This window comes from Spermophilus citellus, assembly GCF_964194105.1.
Source record: "Spermophilus citellus genome assembly, chromosome: 3".
NCBI classification, from domain to species: Eukaryota; Metazoa; Chordata; class Mammalia; order Rodentia; family Sciuridae; genus Spermophilus; species Spermophilus citellus.
In genome coordinates, this window is record NC_138184.1 from 5,037,903 (window position 1) to 5,053,769 (window position 15,867).

At 58.6% G+C, this 15,867-nt stretch overlaps 2 protein-coding genes and 1 long non-coding RNA gene across 5 annotated transcripts; 2 read left to right on the plus strand and 1 right to left on the minus strand.

Annotated features, from left to right (window-relative positions):
- The first annotated feature begins 1,984 nt into the window (after window positions 1-1,984).
- MAP2K7 (mitogen-activated protein kinase kinase 7) lies at window positions 1,985-11,478 on the plus strand. 3 transcript variants are annotated; one of them, XM_081287601.1, is made up of 12 exons: window positions 1,985-2,129; window positions 3,869-3,916; window positions 6,766-6,907; window positions 7,087-7,153; window positions 7,290-7,403; window positions 7,491-7,610; window positions 7,763-7,870; window positions 7,961-8,140; window positions 8,234-8,314; window positions 8,417-8,559; window positions 9,149-9,194; window positions 9,301-11,478. In XM_081287601.1, exons 1-12 carry the CDS (start codon window positions 2,006-2,008, stop codon window positions 9,433-9,435), a joined length of 1,308 nt encoding a protein of 435 aa, XP_081143727.1. In that variant the 5' UTR covers window positions 1,985-2,005; the 3' UTR covers window positions 9,436-11,478. The 3 variants fall into 3 exon arrangements, with proteins under 3 accessions (XP_081143727.1, XP_081143728.1, XP_081143729.1); XM_081287602.1 differs by lacking the exon at window positions 3,869-3,916; XM_081287603.1 differs by lacking the exon at window positions 1,985-2,129 and having other exon boundaries at window positions 3,877-4,015.
- Window positions 11,479-11,608: 130 nt separating this feature from the next.
- TGFBR3L (transforming growth factor beta receptor 3 like) lies at window positions 11,609-15,160 on the plus strand. The gene is made up of 7 exons (XM_081287609.1): window positions 11,609-11,959; window positions 12,780-12,916; window positions 12,995-13,300; window positions 14,000-14,126; window positions 14,210-14,368; window positions 14,495-14,567; window positions 15,011-15,160. Exons 1-6 carry the CDS (start codon window positions 11,890-11,892, stop codon window positions 14,560-14,562), a joined length of 867 nt encoding a protein of 288 aa, XP_081143735.1. The 5' UTR covers window positions 11,609-11,889; the 3' UTR covers window positions 14,563-14,567; window positions 15,011-15,160.
- Window positions 15,161-15,357: 197 nt separating this feature from the next.
- Window positions 15,358-15,865, minus strand: LOC308644993. Its single transcript, XR_014021131.1, has 2 exons — window positions 15,728-15,865; window positions 15,358-15,582 (listed from the first exon to the last, which is right to left on the minus strand). It is a non-coding gene; the product is annotated as an uncharacterized lncRNA (long non-coding RNA).
- Window positions 15,866-15,867: the final 2 nt, after the last annotated feature.

Consider the following 15,867-nt stretch of genomic DNA (forward strand, 5'->3'; position numbering starts at 1 on the left):
CCAGTGAAAGCTGGGCACCTCCTTCCTTAGGAAAAAAAAAAAAAACGCTCCTGTCATGCACATGCAAAACTCTGCCAGCCACCTCAGGCAATTGACAGTTCCCCCAGAGGACTATTCATGGACTTCCTAAGGTTGGCCAACACCTGCTGTGGAGTCTACATTCTTCTGAGGACAGGCAAGGGCTTTGTTTTTTGGATGTTCCCTGGGTGGGGGGACATGTACCTTTGGGTGCTTAATAAATAATCATGATTCTGATCTTTTATGTACACTCCTGTTATTGTCTATGTCAGATCAGGCGAGGTGGGCAGCGACCAAAGGAGGCAGATTTAAAAAGGCTGCTGAGTGAGGCTTTATTGAGATATCACTCCCGGGCAGAACTCGATCAGACCCACAGAGGGAACAGGAGAAGGGTCTGAGGAGAAACTGTGTGGGAGCTCCACTAGACTGGACTTTTATGGGGCTTACAGCAGGAAGGGAAGGGCTTGGGACAGGAAAAGGTGTTTTTAGGGTCCCTTGCCCTCTTGGAGTTGGTCAGGGGAGTTGGCTGAACTCCAGGATTGGCCAGGGGATCCTGCTGATTGACAGGCGTTTCCGCCAGCAGGCATCTGATTGATGTTCCTTTCTGTGCGGGATGCTTTGTTCTAAGTCACCACCAAGTCACCACCACCGACCTAAGTCTAGACCTATTTCACAGAACTAAGTGGCTACACCTATCTGCCAGAATCAAGGATGCCTCTGTCCTAGGAGGAGAGGCACCAAAGGGGCTCAAGAGGGCAAGGTAGAGACCTTCTCCCATCAGAAGGAAAAATCTGGTGGTGTCTTCTGCCTGGATGTTTTCCCAGAGAATCCCTTTCCTTTTATCCTCTTAAATCCACATTTGAGTGTCTGCTCCACCCTCAAGTCGTCACCAGGAGTCTGAAACTTTCAAAGCCCATCCCAAGGTGTTCCCGTGTTGGACTCCAGAGTGAGTAGGGCACTTGGCACAGCTTCACCTCGTGGGTTTGGCCACATGCCAAGTGTCTGCAAAATGTAGATTTTCCCCTGGCACCTTAGAGCAGACACAAGCTGCTATTGAGGGACCCAGGGCTTCAGACAGGGGCATTTCCCCAGCACCCACCTTACCCCTTAAAAGGATCTATTTAGGCTGGGGGGGGGCGGGGGGAGGGCATCAGACAGAAGCACGTAACCCCAGGGCCCACACTAATTCTGGAGGTCCTGAAGCGGGACAGACGGGGTCCCATGCTAGTGTGGCCAGGAATTTTGGCCTTGACCTTGGCCCTGTCATCGAGGTGAGAAGTCACGCGGCTGGATTTCCAGAGCCCTTGCCTCCCGCCAGGTCTTGTCCAACCCTGAGCTTGCTGGGACTAGTTGAAATGGAAAGGGCTTCCCACGGATGCATAATTATGGTGAGGAGGCCGCACCGCACGCCAGCGGGCGTTCAGTCAGCAATTAAGCATAACAGGATCCTAATGAAGCACTGAGGAGGAAGCCAGTTCCGTGAGGGTGCGGCTGCCAGGACCCGACTCGGGTCCGGAAGAGCGAGGAGATGAAAACGCACTGCTACGGCAACCACAGGAGACAGACAGCTAGTGCACTCGCTCAGTAGAAGCCAAGCGCGCGACCGCGTCCCCACCTCTTTACGCATGTGCGCCGTTTACCCCACACACCGTTCACTAAATAAACGTGGGTTTACACACAGCGCCTCTTGGCGGAGCGCTCGGGAATTTACGCATGCGCACCCCATTGGTAGTGGTGCGCGGGTGTGTTGCACGTTGCCCGCCGCGAGCTCTAGGAGGCGTTCTCCCTGGGTTGGGACTAAATACGCACGCGCGGAGTTTCGCACGCGGGCAGGGCGGGTGCGCGCCGCGGGCATGCGCCGTCCAGGGCGAGACGGCGGCTCGACGGGGTCATCCGGGCGCAGGCGCAGTGCGGTGTTTGTCTGCCGGACTGACGGGCGGCCCGGCAGTGCGCGGCGGCGGCGGCGGCGGCGGCGGCGGCGGGGAAGATGGCGGCGTCCTCCCTGGAGCAAAAGCTGTCCCGCCTGGAAGCAAAGCTGAAGCAGGAGAACCGCGAGGCCCGGAGGAGGATCGACCTCAACCTGGATATCAGCCCCCAGCGGCCCAGGCCCAGTAAGCACGGAGGCGTGGGGGAGGGGCAGGTGGGGCGGGGCGCGCGCCGCGGGAGGCCCCGCCCCCGGGACCAGGCCCCGCCCCCGCTTCCGGGGCGCTTGCTGTGCTCCTCCCCGCCCCCGCTGTCAGCCCGCAGGGAGAGGGTCACAGTGACCCGGGGGGCGTGGGGCCGGCGGGTTCCCGAGGTGCCGTTCCCAGGGCCTGGGGGTTCCTTCTTTGGGGGTCTGGGAGCTAGTTACCAGGCCGCAGGCCAGGCCTCCGTACCCATTGACCCGCCCCCATCGCCGCGGTCACCGGAGTATCTGTCACCTGCACTGAACTACACCCGTACCCACGCGACTGTTATCCCATCCGGGCCCCCGGCAAACGTGGTCATGTCCCAAAAGGATTCCCGTCAGTCCCTCTGTAGCAGTGACTGTCAAGAGTCCACTGTCCAGCCTTGGGTTTAGCTGACAATCCTTTAACACTCATAGTCACATAGCTGGCCTGGGAACACCCGAGGTCACCCCTCACACACACATATAATCCTTCTAACTCCATTCTCCCATTTGACACCATGACTATATCAGGTGGTCCTGTCTTCCCAGCCTGGGATGACCTTGTCATTGGGCTCAGTGACCCCCTCCCACATAAAACAGGCCTCCCCATGCCCCTGTGACTAACTTCAGTGCCACTCTCTTGGTGAGATGTCCTACCCTCTGGAAATACACACCATCTCCTAGGGTGGTGACTGTCTTCTGGATTCAAATGACTGTTTCCCTCAACACACACACACACACACACACACACACACCCCAGGCCTGGACAACTGGGTAGGTCTAGCTCCCCAGTACACAAATGCCTCCTTTCTGATCTATGCCTTCCTCCCTGGCATCTTGTTGTCCTGGATCAACAGCTGTCTTCCCAACCCTTCACACACACCTGGCCTGGGATAGTATAGCCTTCTCATTGTGTTTCACAGATACCTATCTCCCAAGTCTTTTCAGCTAAAAGAAATTGGATTTTTCTCCCTCCCCATGGACCCTGTGACTGGCCCCCTCCTCATGATGACCCTTTCTGTCTCTCTTTTGACCTAGCAAAAAAGAAAAAAAGTTGTCATATCCTCTTTGGTATGACCCTGGAAGTTATATAATTCCTTGTCAGGTTGACAGGAGGAGGAAGGCACCCCCTGATTTATCAGAATTCTGTCTACTCCCTGGTCACTGTCGCTTGACCTTCAAGTCTTACCCTCCCTCAGTCCCTATTTAGAGTCCATCCATCCTCTTTAGACATGGGTTGGTTCGGTTTCCTCCCTGGGGAATCTCTTGGGGGTCCAGAGAAATCCCAGAGGTGAACATATTGTCTTTGGATGTTATTGGGGACTGGAAGCCTGGCCAAGACCAGTAAGGTCCCTGCTGGGTCCTGCAGGACTGTTGTATCCAGCCCCAGCATGAATGAGACAGGATTGGGTATGGGTTCCAGGGTACCTTAAGAGTGGCTGTTCCCAGTGCAGAGCAAGGCCCAGTGAGGCCCATGGCGGGCAGGACCCAAGGAGTGCCCCCCAGGTGTCTGTGTCTGTCAGCTCCATCCCATCCTCCCCACCTTCCCATCTCTGTCAGTTTCTACCCATCTCTGCAGTTCGGTGCCTCGCGTCTCCCCTCCTCCTCATTATGATTTGATTTCTTTTCTTTTGGACAAATCGGCCATTTCTGTTGTGATTTATCGTGGTGTTGTTTTTTTTTTCTTCCTTTCCCATCCAGTTATTGTGATCACTCTAAGCCCTGCTCCTGCCCCGTCCCAGCGAGCAGGTACCAGCCTTTTTATCATCGCCGCTTGGACATCTGCACCATTGACCTAACCGCTGCCCTGGCCGCAGAATGCCATCCCCCTAGCCCCATGCTTCATGTGTATGTTCTGTCTCCTCTTCTCACTCTTACTTTCTCTGAGTCCACCAGAGCAGTGTGGGCCCAGCCCCATCTTCCTCTGTCCTCTCATCCCTCCCTCCTTCCTCTTGAGCTCAGGTTTGGACTCCCTAGAGGAGGAAATGGGCTCCCCTAATGAGTGAAAGTCTGTTGCCCACTGAGGGGGTGAGTGAATGTGTATGTGCACATGTGTGTGTGCGTATAATGGAGAATGTGGGACCAGGTGAGTGCTTTATGCCTGTTTGGTCCATCTCAATAATTGGATGAATGAGTATTGCCCCTGTGTGCTGTGCCTGCTCTCAGTACCAGGGATACAGCAGTGAACAGAACAGACCCAGTCCCTGCCCTGTGGAACTGAGGATGCAGTGGAGAGCCATCAGTGGACAATGAACACATTCCTGGTTAGGGAGAACATTCTAGCTGGGAGACAGGCTCTGCATGGGCTGGCTCAGGAAAAGCTGCTGGAGAAGATAGGATTTAAGCAAGGTGTCAGGGAAAGAGGCAGAAGGGGACAGCCCTGCAGATGTCCCTGCTCTGGTGCCAGCATGTTTGGGAGTAGACATAATGGGCAGTTGGGCTGTGCTGGTTCCTGGGTATGGTGTGGCCCTGTGTGTAGGAGAGAGCACCTGTGTTGGCAGAGGTGGGGTCTGCTTTGTAGGTGGTTGTGTGCGTGTAGCTGGTGGGACTGTTGTATGTTCTCAATGTTGTGTGTGTGTGCAGATGTGTCAGAGGAAAGGGGGTGCTGGCTCTGCCTGTCTGCATGTGGTGGGGAGGTCATGCCATGCTGTGTTGTGTGTATGTTTGTGTGCACGTGGGTGCACTTGCATGTGAGTGTGTGTGCATATTGTGCTGATGGCTTGCACATCTAAGGCTCCTCTTGGTTTTCTGTCACTCATTCTCACCGTCCCTCTCCCTCTCACCCTCTTGCATTTACTCTGTCCACATCACCACGTGGCACCCCCTCTGTGATCTCTATTCTCAGGCCTTCGTGTGTCTTCCTTCCCCACTCCAGCCCACCTCAGATTCCTACCATGCTGCATTTTCTGGGGGTGGCAGCCCTGGAGGGCTGGTGGACTGTTCAGGGAAGGGGACTGCTTAGGGCACCTGGGGGCATGGTCCTCACCCCAGAGAGCTGATGATACTGGACAAAGGGGGCCCAGATAGCTCTAGGGGCAAGACCTGTGTGGTTCCTAGAGTGACAGCTCATGGGGTTGAGAGCCGAATGTGAGGGAACACAGGTACCCTCAGGTGCCACCAAGGAATCAGGACTGTAACAGGACGGAGCAGAGGCACAGGGACATCAGAGTCTGTGCAGTCATGAGCAATGGGAGGTGAGGATAGTGAGTGCTGCCCCAGCAGTGCCCTCACGGCTCTGGCAGGACCTGCATCCTTTGTTGGACTTTGAGTCAGGGTCCTCTGCATGCCCTCTCTCACTGGCTAAGGTCAAGGTCCTGGGCCAGCAGGGCCAGGAAAGGGCCCGGTTGACAACTGGAGCATATTTGTCTTTCTCTGCCCATTGGTCATTGGGCCCAAATGGCAAGGCAGGGGATATGAAGAGGGGAGGGACATCTGTGGCGGGTTTTGGGAGAGTGGCAGGCTCTGGGATTTCCTGGGAAGGTGACCCTTGGAGGGTTCTTATAGCCAGTTGCCAGAGGTAAGCAAGCTTGTTACCTTTCTGGGGCACCAGGTCCTCTGGAGTGTGAAGGGTCCAGGAGCCACACTGGCCTCCCAACCCCTGCTTCCCACCCCTTGACAAACCAGGCAGGGAGACCCTTATCCTCAGGGAACCTGCTCTGCTGTCCTGGGCCCCTCTCTGGCCTGTCTCTGCAGTGCCTCCTCTATACAGCTGGGCCCTAAGTCTTGGCTCCTGTCTGTCTGTCTGTCTCCTGCCCTCCCACCTCGTAATGCTGCCTGCCCGTCCTGGGTGCCTGCTGCCTACCTGCCTGCCTGCCCGCCTGCCTGTAGCATGCCCCAGCTGTCCGCATGCAGGCCACTGGACAGCACCAAATCCCCTCCCTGGCCCTGGCCCCAACCCTGCCCAGCCTTACCAGCCTCTGGAGGAACTGTGCCACCCAGATCTCCTTTCCCTGAGGGTACAGGCCTACAGGCCCAGCTTGGAGTTCTGCCCCTGGCCCCTTGGCCCCAGCTCTGTAGGCTTGACTGGGAGGCACCTGCTGGCCAGAGGGTGGCTCTCCCTAACCCTGGAGCAGAACATGAGGCAAGGCAGCAAGAAGCCAGGGGCCTGTGCCCACTGTCTCACCAGGGTGGTCTACCTCATTCTTGTTTGGCTGCGTAATGCAGTGCTGGTGGCAGGGCCAGGGCCCAGGCTGGTCCAGGGGAGTAGTCCATCCTCGCATGAGCCACTGTGGGCACTGTGACTCTGGGCCCGTTTCCTGGCAGAGGAGGGGAGAAAGGGATGTGTCAGGGAGGTTGCCTGGCCACAGGTCCCTACCAGGTCCCCACCTCACTTCTTCGTTATCGTAGACTTTGGAAAAACCCCCAGCCTCTGGGGACCACCCTCTCCCACCAGCCTACCCCATCCTTCTAGGACAGGGGCCAGGAGAAGGCACCCTAAGGATGGCCCCAGCCAGCAGGGCAGGTGGCTGTGTCAGCCTGGCTGAAGGGTACGAGGGAGGGGAAGATGAGGGTCCCTACCAATCCCCAGAATGTCAGGCCTTGAGCTGAGACCAGCTGGGTGCTGACCCCCTCCCTGCTTCTGGTTCTCAACCCCCCAGCCCTGCAGCTCCCGCTGGCCAACGATGGGGGCAGCCGCTCACCGTCCTCAGAGAGCTCCCCGCAGCACCCCACGCCCCCTGCCCGACCCCGCCACATGCTGGGGCTCCCGTCAACCTTGTTCACACCACGCAGCATGGAGAGGTGAGCTGTCAGAGCAGGCTGGCAGGGGGTCAGGGCCCATTCAGCAGGGCAGCATGGGAAGTGTTGCTGTGCCAGCCCCGGTGAAAGGGTGGTGAAGTCTGGGGAACACTGGTGTGCAGGCTTGGGTTGCTTCAGGTTGGTTAGGAACCCCTTCACCAACTCCTGCTCCCTGTCCCCAGCATCGAGATTGACCAGAAGCTGCAGGAGATCATGAAGCAGACGGGCTACCTGACCATTGGGGGCCAGGTACCTCCCTTGCTCAGCATCTGGGTGGAGGAGGGCAGGGGGTGGAGGAGGGTAGGATACGGCTGGGCCAGGGGAGTGGAGGTGGGAGGACAAGCCCTGGGGACCCTCCAGCCTTGTTCCCTCTCCCACCTGCCAGCGCTATCAGGCAGAGATCAACGACCTAGAGAACCTGGGTGAGATGGGCAGTGGCACCTGCGGCCAGGTGTGGAAGATGCGTTTCCGGAAGACAGGCCACATTATTGCTGTCAAGGTGAGTGCAGTCCTTGCCTTTTGGACCTCTGTCTCATTCTCTGTGTCCCTGGTGCTAAGGTTCCCTCCTGGCCATCCCTTCTTGCAGCAAATGCGACGATCGGGAAACAAGGAAGAGAACAAGCGCATCCTTATGGACCTGGACGTGGTGCTCAAGAGCCACGACTGCCCCTACATTGTGCAGTGCTTCGGCACCTTCATCACCAATGTGAGCAGGTTCTTGACTGGCCTGGCCCATGGGGAAGCCTCAGGGTGCCCTTTGCCCCCACAGGGTCCTCTTCCCTGGGGATCAGAGCATGACTGGGGTGGACAGGAAGGCACAGTCACCCCAAGCCACATGTGCCACCCCTCCCTCTGCAGACAGATGTCTTCATCGCCATGGAGCTTATGGGCACATGTGCCGAGAAGCTTAAGAAGCGGATGCAGGGCCCCATCCCTGAGCGGATCCTGGGCAAGATGACAGTGGCGGTGAGCTGCAGGCCAGGGCTCATGTGACTGGGTTGACGGCCCCAGGCCATGTCCCCCCTTCACAGGAGTCTTCTGCTGTCCATGCTGCAGATCGTAAAGGCACTGTTCTACCTGAAGGAGAAGCATGGTGTGATCCACCGCGATGTCAAGCCTTCAAATATCCTGCTGGATGAGCGGGGCCAGATTAAGCTCTGTGACTTTGGCATCAGCGGCCGCCTGGTGGATTCCAAGGCCAAAACACGGAGTGCCGGCTGTGCTGCCTACATGGCGGTGAGTTGGGAGCCTGTGGAGCTGGGAAGGTGGAATGGGGTCTGAGACACTGGCCCCTATCCTGAAGGTGCATCCTTTTCTCCCTCCTGGTAGCCTGAGCGCATTGACCCCCCGGACCCCACCAAGCCTGACTATGACATCCGAGCAGATGTGTGGAGCCTGGGCATCTCATTGGTGAGCTGGGACCCTGCCTCCACCCTCAGGCTGGGAGTAAGGAAGCAAAGGAGGGCAGGATCTCCTTCCCCGCCAGTCCAGCCCTGCCTGTCTCCCTGTCAGGTGGAGCTGGCAACCGGACAGTTCCCCTACAAGAATTGCAAGACGGACTTTGAGGTCCTCACCAAAGTCCTACAGGAAGAGCCCCCACTCCTGCCGGGTCACATGGGCTTCTCAGGGGACTTTCAGTCCTTCGTCAAAGACTGGTGAGCATCCCTGCTTGCCCTGCCCTTCTGCTCTGGGAGGCCTCAGGAAGCCAGGTGTGGCCCATTGCTCAGGGCTGCTAGAGAAGGCTGGCGTAGGAAGAGGAGGGAGAGGCCACCCAGGGGTGGTACTTTGGCAGCTTCAGGCCGGCTACAACCAGGGGCTGTGCCAGGAGTTGAAGCTGGTACAGAACCATGAGCTGGGTTTGGACCTGTTGGTACCTGGCCCAGTGGGTAATTGGTGGTCAGTGGGCTTTGCCACAGGATATTGTGAATGAATGGTGCTGCTTCGGGGCCAGCAGCCCTAAACACTCTACCTTAGCAAGGAGAGTAAAGTCTTCAGGAAATCATGCACCAGTCTCCTGGGAGCCCACCCAACTCTCTAGTAGGACCTCCCATTCTAATTCTAGGTCCCAGGCCAGGCCTTACAATATGCCCTGGCTGGGAGACTTCAGGGATACACAGCTTGGCAGGTCCCAGCCATGAACAGATCTGGAAGACCCCTGGCTCACCAGAGAGGGCTCACGCGGGGAGGCAGCCCAGCCTGCCCCACCAGACTCTCACCTCCCTCCCCTTCCTCCTCTTCCTCCAGCCTTACTAAAGATCACAGGAAGAGACCAAAGTATAATAAGCTACTTGTAAGTACGGGGGCCCTGCCCTGCCATTTGGGAACCCAACCCCCACCCTAAGCCAAGGCCTGGAGGAAAGACCCCTCATCCTAAGCCCCGCCCCTCGGGTCCACAGGAACACAACTTCATCAAGCGCTATGAGACTCTCGAGGTAGATGTGGCATCCTGGTTCAAGGATGTCATGGCGAAGACAGAGTCACCGCGGACTAGTGGAGTCCTGAGCCAACACCACCTGCCCTTCTTCAGGTAGCCACACGGTGGCTGCCAGCCCCACAGGGGCCAGGGGCATGGCTATAGGCCCCCCTTCCCCACCTGGCCACCCAGCTGCCCGCCAGGGGAAACCTGGGTTCTGGACGGCCACTGAGGGCTGAGGACAGAAAGTAGGGGACACCCATCACCCCTGACTCCCTGCCCACCAGCCGTGGACAGATGGGCCTACTGGTCCCCAGCCCTCCCCACCCCCGGGGTCAGCCGGCTATGTGCGTCCGGTGACAGACACTGTGAATGGAAGACAGCAGGCCGCCAGCAGACTCGCTATTTATTCAGTCGAAACCTCTGGGCTGGGCAGCCCCCAGGGGCCAGGAGAGAGCTCCCACATCTGCACCCCACACTTCCAGCACCTGCCCTCCCCCCCCCCCCCACATGTGCTTGCTCTCCATGTGTCTCTGCCCTGTTCCTCTCTACTCCTCTGTCCCTGTCTGGCTTTCCCCAGTTCCTTCTAGTCCCCTGCTTCTCTCCTGGCTCAAGCCTGGGCTCGGGCACCCCACCCCTCTGTGGGAGCTCTGGGTCTACCTAGGTCTCCTTGAGTCCTCACCCCAGGATGGCGGAGTGGTCATTGTGACTGCAGCCGGACCAGGACTGGTTTCTCTCTCTCTTTTCTCTTTCTCTCTCTCTCTCTCTCTTTGATCTCAGGGGGTCCTTTTTGGAGTTTATTGTATTTTATTGTACTTGGTGGGGTGTTGGGGGGAGGGGGATGAGGAGAGTGTGTCCTCATGGGGTGTGTCGGTACCTTCAGAAACTTTTACCAAAGTCATGTTTAGCTGCTTGTGCTGGGGCCTCCAACTGCTCTCTGGCACTGGGGGGGCTGGGACTGGGGGCTGAGCCAAAGGGGCCTGGGCTACTGCTCCTCGTGGGTCCCAGGCCCAAAGAGGCCAAATACGGGCTCTGGGGGTTCCTCCACCCTTGAGGCTGGAGGCTGGCCGCAGCTTGGGGGTAACTTGAGAGCTTAGGCAGTGGAGGGAGCCCAAGGGGCCTTGGCCATGCAGGATGGCCTTCAGGGAAGGTGGTGAAGGGTGTAGTAGGGAGCAGCGGGCATCAGGGAGGTGGCTGGAAGGCAGGAGTGGGGCCAGGGAGCTGGGGGAGGGCAGGAGGAAGTCAGGATTGAGGGCAGAGGGAGCAGATGTGGAGGTTTGAGGACGTGACAGGGACAGGGATAGGCTTGGCTGGAGTGTCAGGGGAGAGCAGGCCAGGGTGTGGGAGTGTCGAGCCCATGAGCAACCCTCAGCTTGCCCGCTGGAGCTGGCCAGCCCCCAGGCCACCTTGAGGCCTGGGATGGGGAAGGACTGGGCCAGCGTGCCCTGCCCCCAGCCCACCGCAGCAGCCAGAGCAGGATGGGTGTGTTTTCTTTTTGTTGGTGATGCATGCAAATCAAGTGGACAAGAAAACAAAAAAGAAAAAAAAATTAAATCACAAACATAAACCAACCAACACCAAAGGTGAGGAACCTGGCTGTGCACAGCTGAAGCAGCATAGGCCTAGACAGCCGGGCCTCTGACCTGTCTGTTGACTCATTACACTATTATATTCACACAAGCCGCATGTTTAAAACGAAATAGAAGTCACCCTCTCTCTGCCCCCAGGGAAGGCACCTTCGTCTCCTTTGTGAGGGGATGGGGGCGGGGGTCAACAGGCCTGGCCCCTGCCTTTTCGGCAGCTGGGCAGCTGGAAGGGCCCTTGGCTGGTCTCACAGCCAGCACAGGCCTGAGGCTGGGCTGCCTGGGTTTGTTTTTATTTAACTTTATTTTCTGTTTTGTGTGTGTCCACCCATGCCCTCCCTTCAGTGTTGAGTGGGAGCTCCGGGGAGTCGCTCCTGCCTCCCAAGACTTCCCCTCCGTCACCAGCCATCCCTCTGGACCAGAGGACAGTCGGGTGGGCAGGGTCCTGGGGTGGCCTGGCCCAGCCCACCGGCCCAAGAACCCCTTCTCAGGCCACCAGTATTGCCCTGTTCCTTTTTAAAATAAAATGCCCTCGTTTGTAAATCCTTAGAAGCTTGAGAATAAAACCCTTCCCTTTTCTTCTGAGTCTGTCGTGTCATGGGGCTGGTAAGACCTGGCAAGGAGAGGTGGGAAGGGGCCAGAGGAGGGGCGCCATTCAGGTGGATGAGACCCCTGCATTGAGGGGAAACTGATGCAAGCTTGGGAGGGGGTATTTGTAGTGACTCACTGAGTATCAAGTGGTCTTTGTGAGGTACAGGTACCCCTTCTCCCCAGTGATCTGGAGCCAAGCAAGAGAGAAACCCCTAATCCCTGCAGGCCTTGGACACCAGCTCTGGTATCAACCCTCAGTCCTCCACCCCCGCTCCCTGCTTTCCAGGGTGGCAGCCCATCCAAGGCCAGGGTTGCCTGCCCACCTGCTGACCTGAGAACAGCCCAAGTAGGTGCCACTGCTGCTGGCCCTGCAGTGCTCCAACCTCAACCAGTGCAGCATGCTGGGCATCAGACTCCTGCTGCTGGCTCTGCTCCCAGGGACCTCCCCCTTGCCTAGTGGGCCGATTGGTATGTAGAGGCTCCGGGCATCCTGGGTGGGTCACGCTCTCATTCCCCTGTTGTTACTTTTCAAGACTTCTGCTTCTGGCGATGGGGGTCTGGCTCTGTCCAGGCTGGCCATCTTCACAAGCCCCAGTAGCCACTATGAGGATCAGGGCTGGGGGAGTGGAACCTTCTTTACAAATGCTTTTTGAAAGTGGGTGTGCAGATTGTATTTGACAGGGACCCCACAGAACGTTGTGAAGGTACTGTGTGTGTGCAGGGTCACAGGATAGAAACCCCTTTCTGCTGTCCTGTGCTGCTGCTGCCCTCAGCCTGGGAGCAAAGAGCCAGAAGCAACAAACAAAACCCCAGACTCTGGCCGTCTGGCTGGACTGTGTGCCCTGAAAAGCGTTGGGGAAGGGCACCCCTGTCACCACTTTCCCGTTGGCGACTGCACCGACCTTTTGGGGAACAATACGACCGACATCTCTAACGAGCTGCCTGGATGAAGGGAGAGACCTCTGACTTCACCCGGTTGACTCTCCGCCACCAGGCGCTCCTTGTCCCTCCTCCGCCCCGCTCTGCAGAGGGAGAGAAAGAGGTCTCCCCAGGGGCGCGTAGCCCTGCGCCCTGCCTGGACGGCTGGCTGTTAAGCTCCGGGGCTCACGGGGGCTGTCTTAGTAACTCCCCGCAGTCAGAGAATTTAGGGAAATCCGGGACCAGAGCCAAGCAGGTCCCTTTTCGGAAGAAGGCAGTGGGTGGGGGGCAGGAGGTCGGGACACTTTCCTGGAGGGTTTAAGGGAATGCGTCTTCCTCCTCTGTGCTGCCCTTTTCCCGCTCCCGCCAGCGCCCCCGTTCCCCGGGGGACCTGGCCCCTGGCTGCGCAGGCCCCTTTTCAGTCTGGAGCTGTCTGACGCCGAGGACGCCTTCCCGCGCCGCGCGGGGCCGCTCGAGGTCCCGGCAGATAGCCGCGTGTTCGTGCAGGTGCGGACCCTGGTAGCACCCAGGGCAGGTGGGTACAGGCGGGAACCGGGCGACCCTGATGGCACCTCTGTCCCTCAGGCGGCCCTGGCCCGACCTTCCCTGCGCTGGGGCCTGTCCCTGCACCGCTGCTCAGTAACGCCGTCCTCACGCCCGGCCTCCGGGCCTGCTCTGGTGCTGCTAAGCGGGGGCTGCCCTGCTGACGCCTCGGTAGCCTTCCCGCCACCGTCGCACCCCGATGCGACCCGCCCCGCACGCTTCAGCTTCCGGCTGCGCCCAGTGTTCAACGCCTCGGTGCAGTTCTTGCATTGCCAGCTGAGCCGCTGCCGCCGCCTCCAGGGAGTCCGCCGGACGCGGGAGGCTCTGACCTCGCCGCCGAAACTGCGAGTGCGGAGAGTAAAGCCGGAAATTTGGGCGCTGGGGACCCTCTGGGAGCACAAGCGTCTCAGGCAGCCAGAGAAAAGCACCTCGGGGTTTGGGCATCTGGGTGTTAGGGTCTCTTGGGATCTGGGGCAAGAATCCCGTGAGGGCAGGGGTTTGGAACTGGGGTCTCTCTCTGGCTGGGTGCGCTAGATGCGGAGACCCCCCCAGGGACCTGAAGAATTCCTCGTGGGGGAAATGAAATGGACACCGAATCCCCTCTGGATTCAGAAGCCTGCAAAGGGACCAATCTGTGGGCCCTTGAGGTCGGGCTCCACAGGTTAGGTGCTGAGAGCCGGATCTTAAGACTAGAGCGTCTGACATTTGACATCTTCTCCCGTGGGGCCTGGAACCCTAAGGGCTGGATTTCTAGAGGGTCTAAAGGTGGCCTCCTGGCTGCCGTGGGGAACTGGATGCTTAGGGGCTACCCCCCCCCCAGGGGCGGTTACTGGGGATTGAATCCAAGGGTGCCTTACAACTGAGCGACAGCCCCGGCCCTAAAATCTCGGAGTTGCTGAGGTTGGCCTCAAACTTGCAATCCTCCCCGATGAGTCTCCGTAGTCGCAGGGATTATTCCGCACCGGGTGCTTAGGTGTCTTCAGAGAGACTTGAGGACCAGACCCGGGACCGCCGACCTGACGTCCCTGTTTCTCTCCCTCCCGCCAGTGTCTGCCCCAGGATGAGGCATGCGTGGGCGTTGGCAGCGGCAGCGGCGAGAGCCTGGGCGCCGACAGCCCCCACCTGCACACGCTGACGCAGCCTATCGTGGTCACAGTGCCGCGGCCGCCCCCCAGTAAGCACGCCGGGTGCCCTGGGGCCGGGGAGGGCAGCACAGCAGCGTCCTGGGCCCCGGCTTAGCGTTGCACTCTCCCACAGGGCCGCACAAGAGCCTCCCGGGCAGGGCCGTGCTTCCCCAGCCGCCCGCGCCGGCCCCGGGGGCCCTGGAGCCCGCGCCTGTGGTGGCGCTGGTGTTGGCGGCCTTCGTGCTGGGCGCCGCCCTGGCCGCCGGGCTGGGCCTCGTCTGCGCACACTCAGGTACTCCCAGCCTATTCCCCGTGTCCAGACCTGCGAGGCCTCAGGCTTCCTAGATCTGCCTCCGCTAGGCCCCAAGCTCCCCCCAGGGGGCGCTCTTACCCTGGCTCAGGAGCCTCTTCCTTCCAGCGCCTCCACTCCCAAGCCAGCCAACTAGAGCTTCGCCCAGTGGCCCTCAGCCCCGGAGGCCCCAGTGAGGCAGGTAAGTGTGTGTGTGTGGGGGGGAGATCTGGAGGAACAGCTGGAGAAGGAAGGCGATAATGACCTTTCACAGAGCTAACTCTAGCGGCAGGCATGGCTCTGAGTGTTTTACACACATTAATCTTTCAAATAACCTTCAGGTGGCTATTATAATCCCCACTAGAGACGAGGAAAATGAGGCCCTGAGGTCTAGTAACTTGCCAAAGGTCATAATGTTTGGTGGAGCCGGGATTGGAATTCATGGACTGGGGTCACTGAGGTGGACTGTGGGGTCTGGATGGAAAGGTCCTCAAGCCTTGGACAGGTACTAGGCAAGGAGAATTTGGGATTCAGACCCAGTTTCCACTCTCCCCGCCACACAAACTGATATAAGGCCAATGCCTGCTAGGAAGGGGGTGCGTATAGTTTCCCCACCTTCGCTCAGCCTGCTCCACTCCTCCCCAGCGATGGAGCCTTGCCTGCAAGGGGCACCCAACCATGGGTTCAGGAGTAGGCTCTCCAGGACCTGATCCGCAGTTCTGGACACAACACTTTGGGGCCTCGATCCCTGTGCTTCTCTCCTCCCTTCCTCCCACCCCCGCTCCCATCTAAGCTCAAAATAAACTTCTGGACTGATCCGCTTGAGTTCTAGTGGGGTCAGTGTGTGCGTACGGCGCGGGGGACAGGCTTGGGCTTGTACCTGAGACTAGAATTTGCGGGGGAGGGGATTGGGCAGAATCCTATGCCCATACACACTTGTGCTGGGGAGTCAAGGGCGATTCGTTCCAAACAGAAAGTAACACTCAACACTGCCATCTTAAGTTTAACATAAGCTCCGCCTTCTCCCACCTCCACTCTGCAATCCTTCGCTCTCCCCCAAACCGGACCGTCTCTGCTGTCCACTATCATCGCCCGGATCCTGCCTTAGCTCCATCCTCGACCTTCTGCCGCTGCTCGGGTCTTCTGGCTGAGCTGGACTCCACCCTCCTCCGAGGATCCATCAAGTCTAGAATTCCTTCTCTGAGTTCCTCCCTCCCCTGCGCATAAACAAAAGTAGGAATATTAGCCCCGGCTTAGAGAGGAGAAAACTGAGGCTCGGCAGCCTAAGCCACTCGCTCAAGGTTCCCAGGGCTACCCAACTCCACAGTGCAGGCTTTTGACCACGACCAGACAACTGCCTACCCATCTTCGGGAAGGAAAGCACACAAAGTAGGAGTTTTATAAGTTAGTTCAGGAATATAGAGAGGACACGCGATCCAAAGCGTAGGCTCCAGTTCATGAATGAGATAAAACGCGGAACGTGGGTCTCAGTCGTCCCCGTC

Bases quoted from the DNA above. Each gene is read 5' to 3' on its own strand.
- TGFBR3L (XM_081287609.1), top strand. From the start codon at position 11,890: ATGCTGGGCATCAGACTCCTGCTGCTGGCTCTGCTCCCAGGGACCTCC. The intron at 11,960-12,779 runs GTATGTAGAGGC...CGCTCCCGCCAG, and splicing joins CTTGCCTAGTGGGCCGATTG to CGCCCCCGTTCCCCGGGGGA. The intron at 14,369-14,494 runs GTACTCCCAGCC...TCTTCCTTCCAG, and splicing joins CCTCGTCTGCGCACACTCAG to CGCCTCCACTCCCAAGCCAG.
- MAP2K7 (XM_081287601.1), top strand. From the start codon at position 2,006: ATGGCGGCGTCCTCCCTGGAGCAAAAGCTGTCCCGCCTGGAAGCAAAG. The intron at 7,611-7,762 runs GTGAGCAGGTTC...CTCCCTCTGCAG, and splicing joins TCGGCACCTTCATCACCAAT to ACAGATGTCTTCATCGCCAT. The intron at 9,195-9,300 runs GTAAGTACGGGG...TCGGGTCCACAG, and splicing joins CAAAGTATAATAAGCTACTT to GAACACAACTTCATCAAGCG.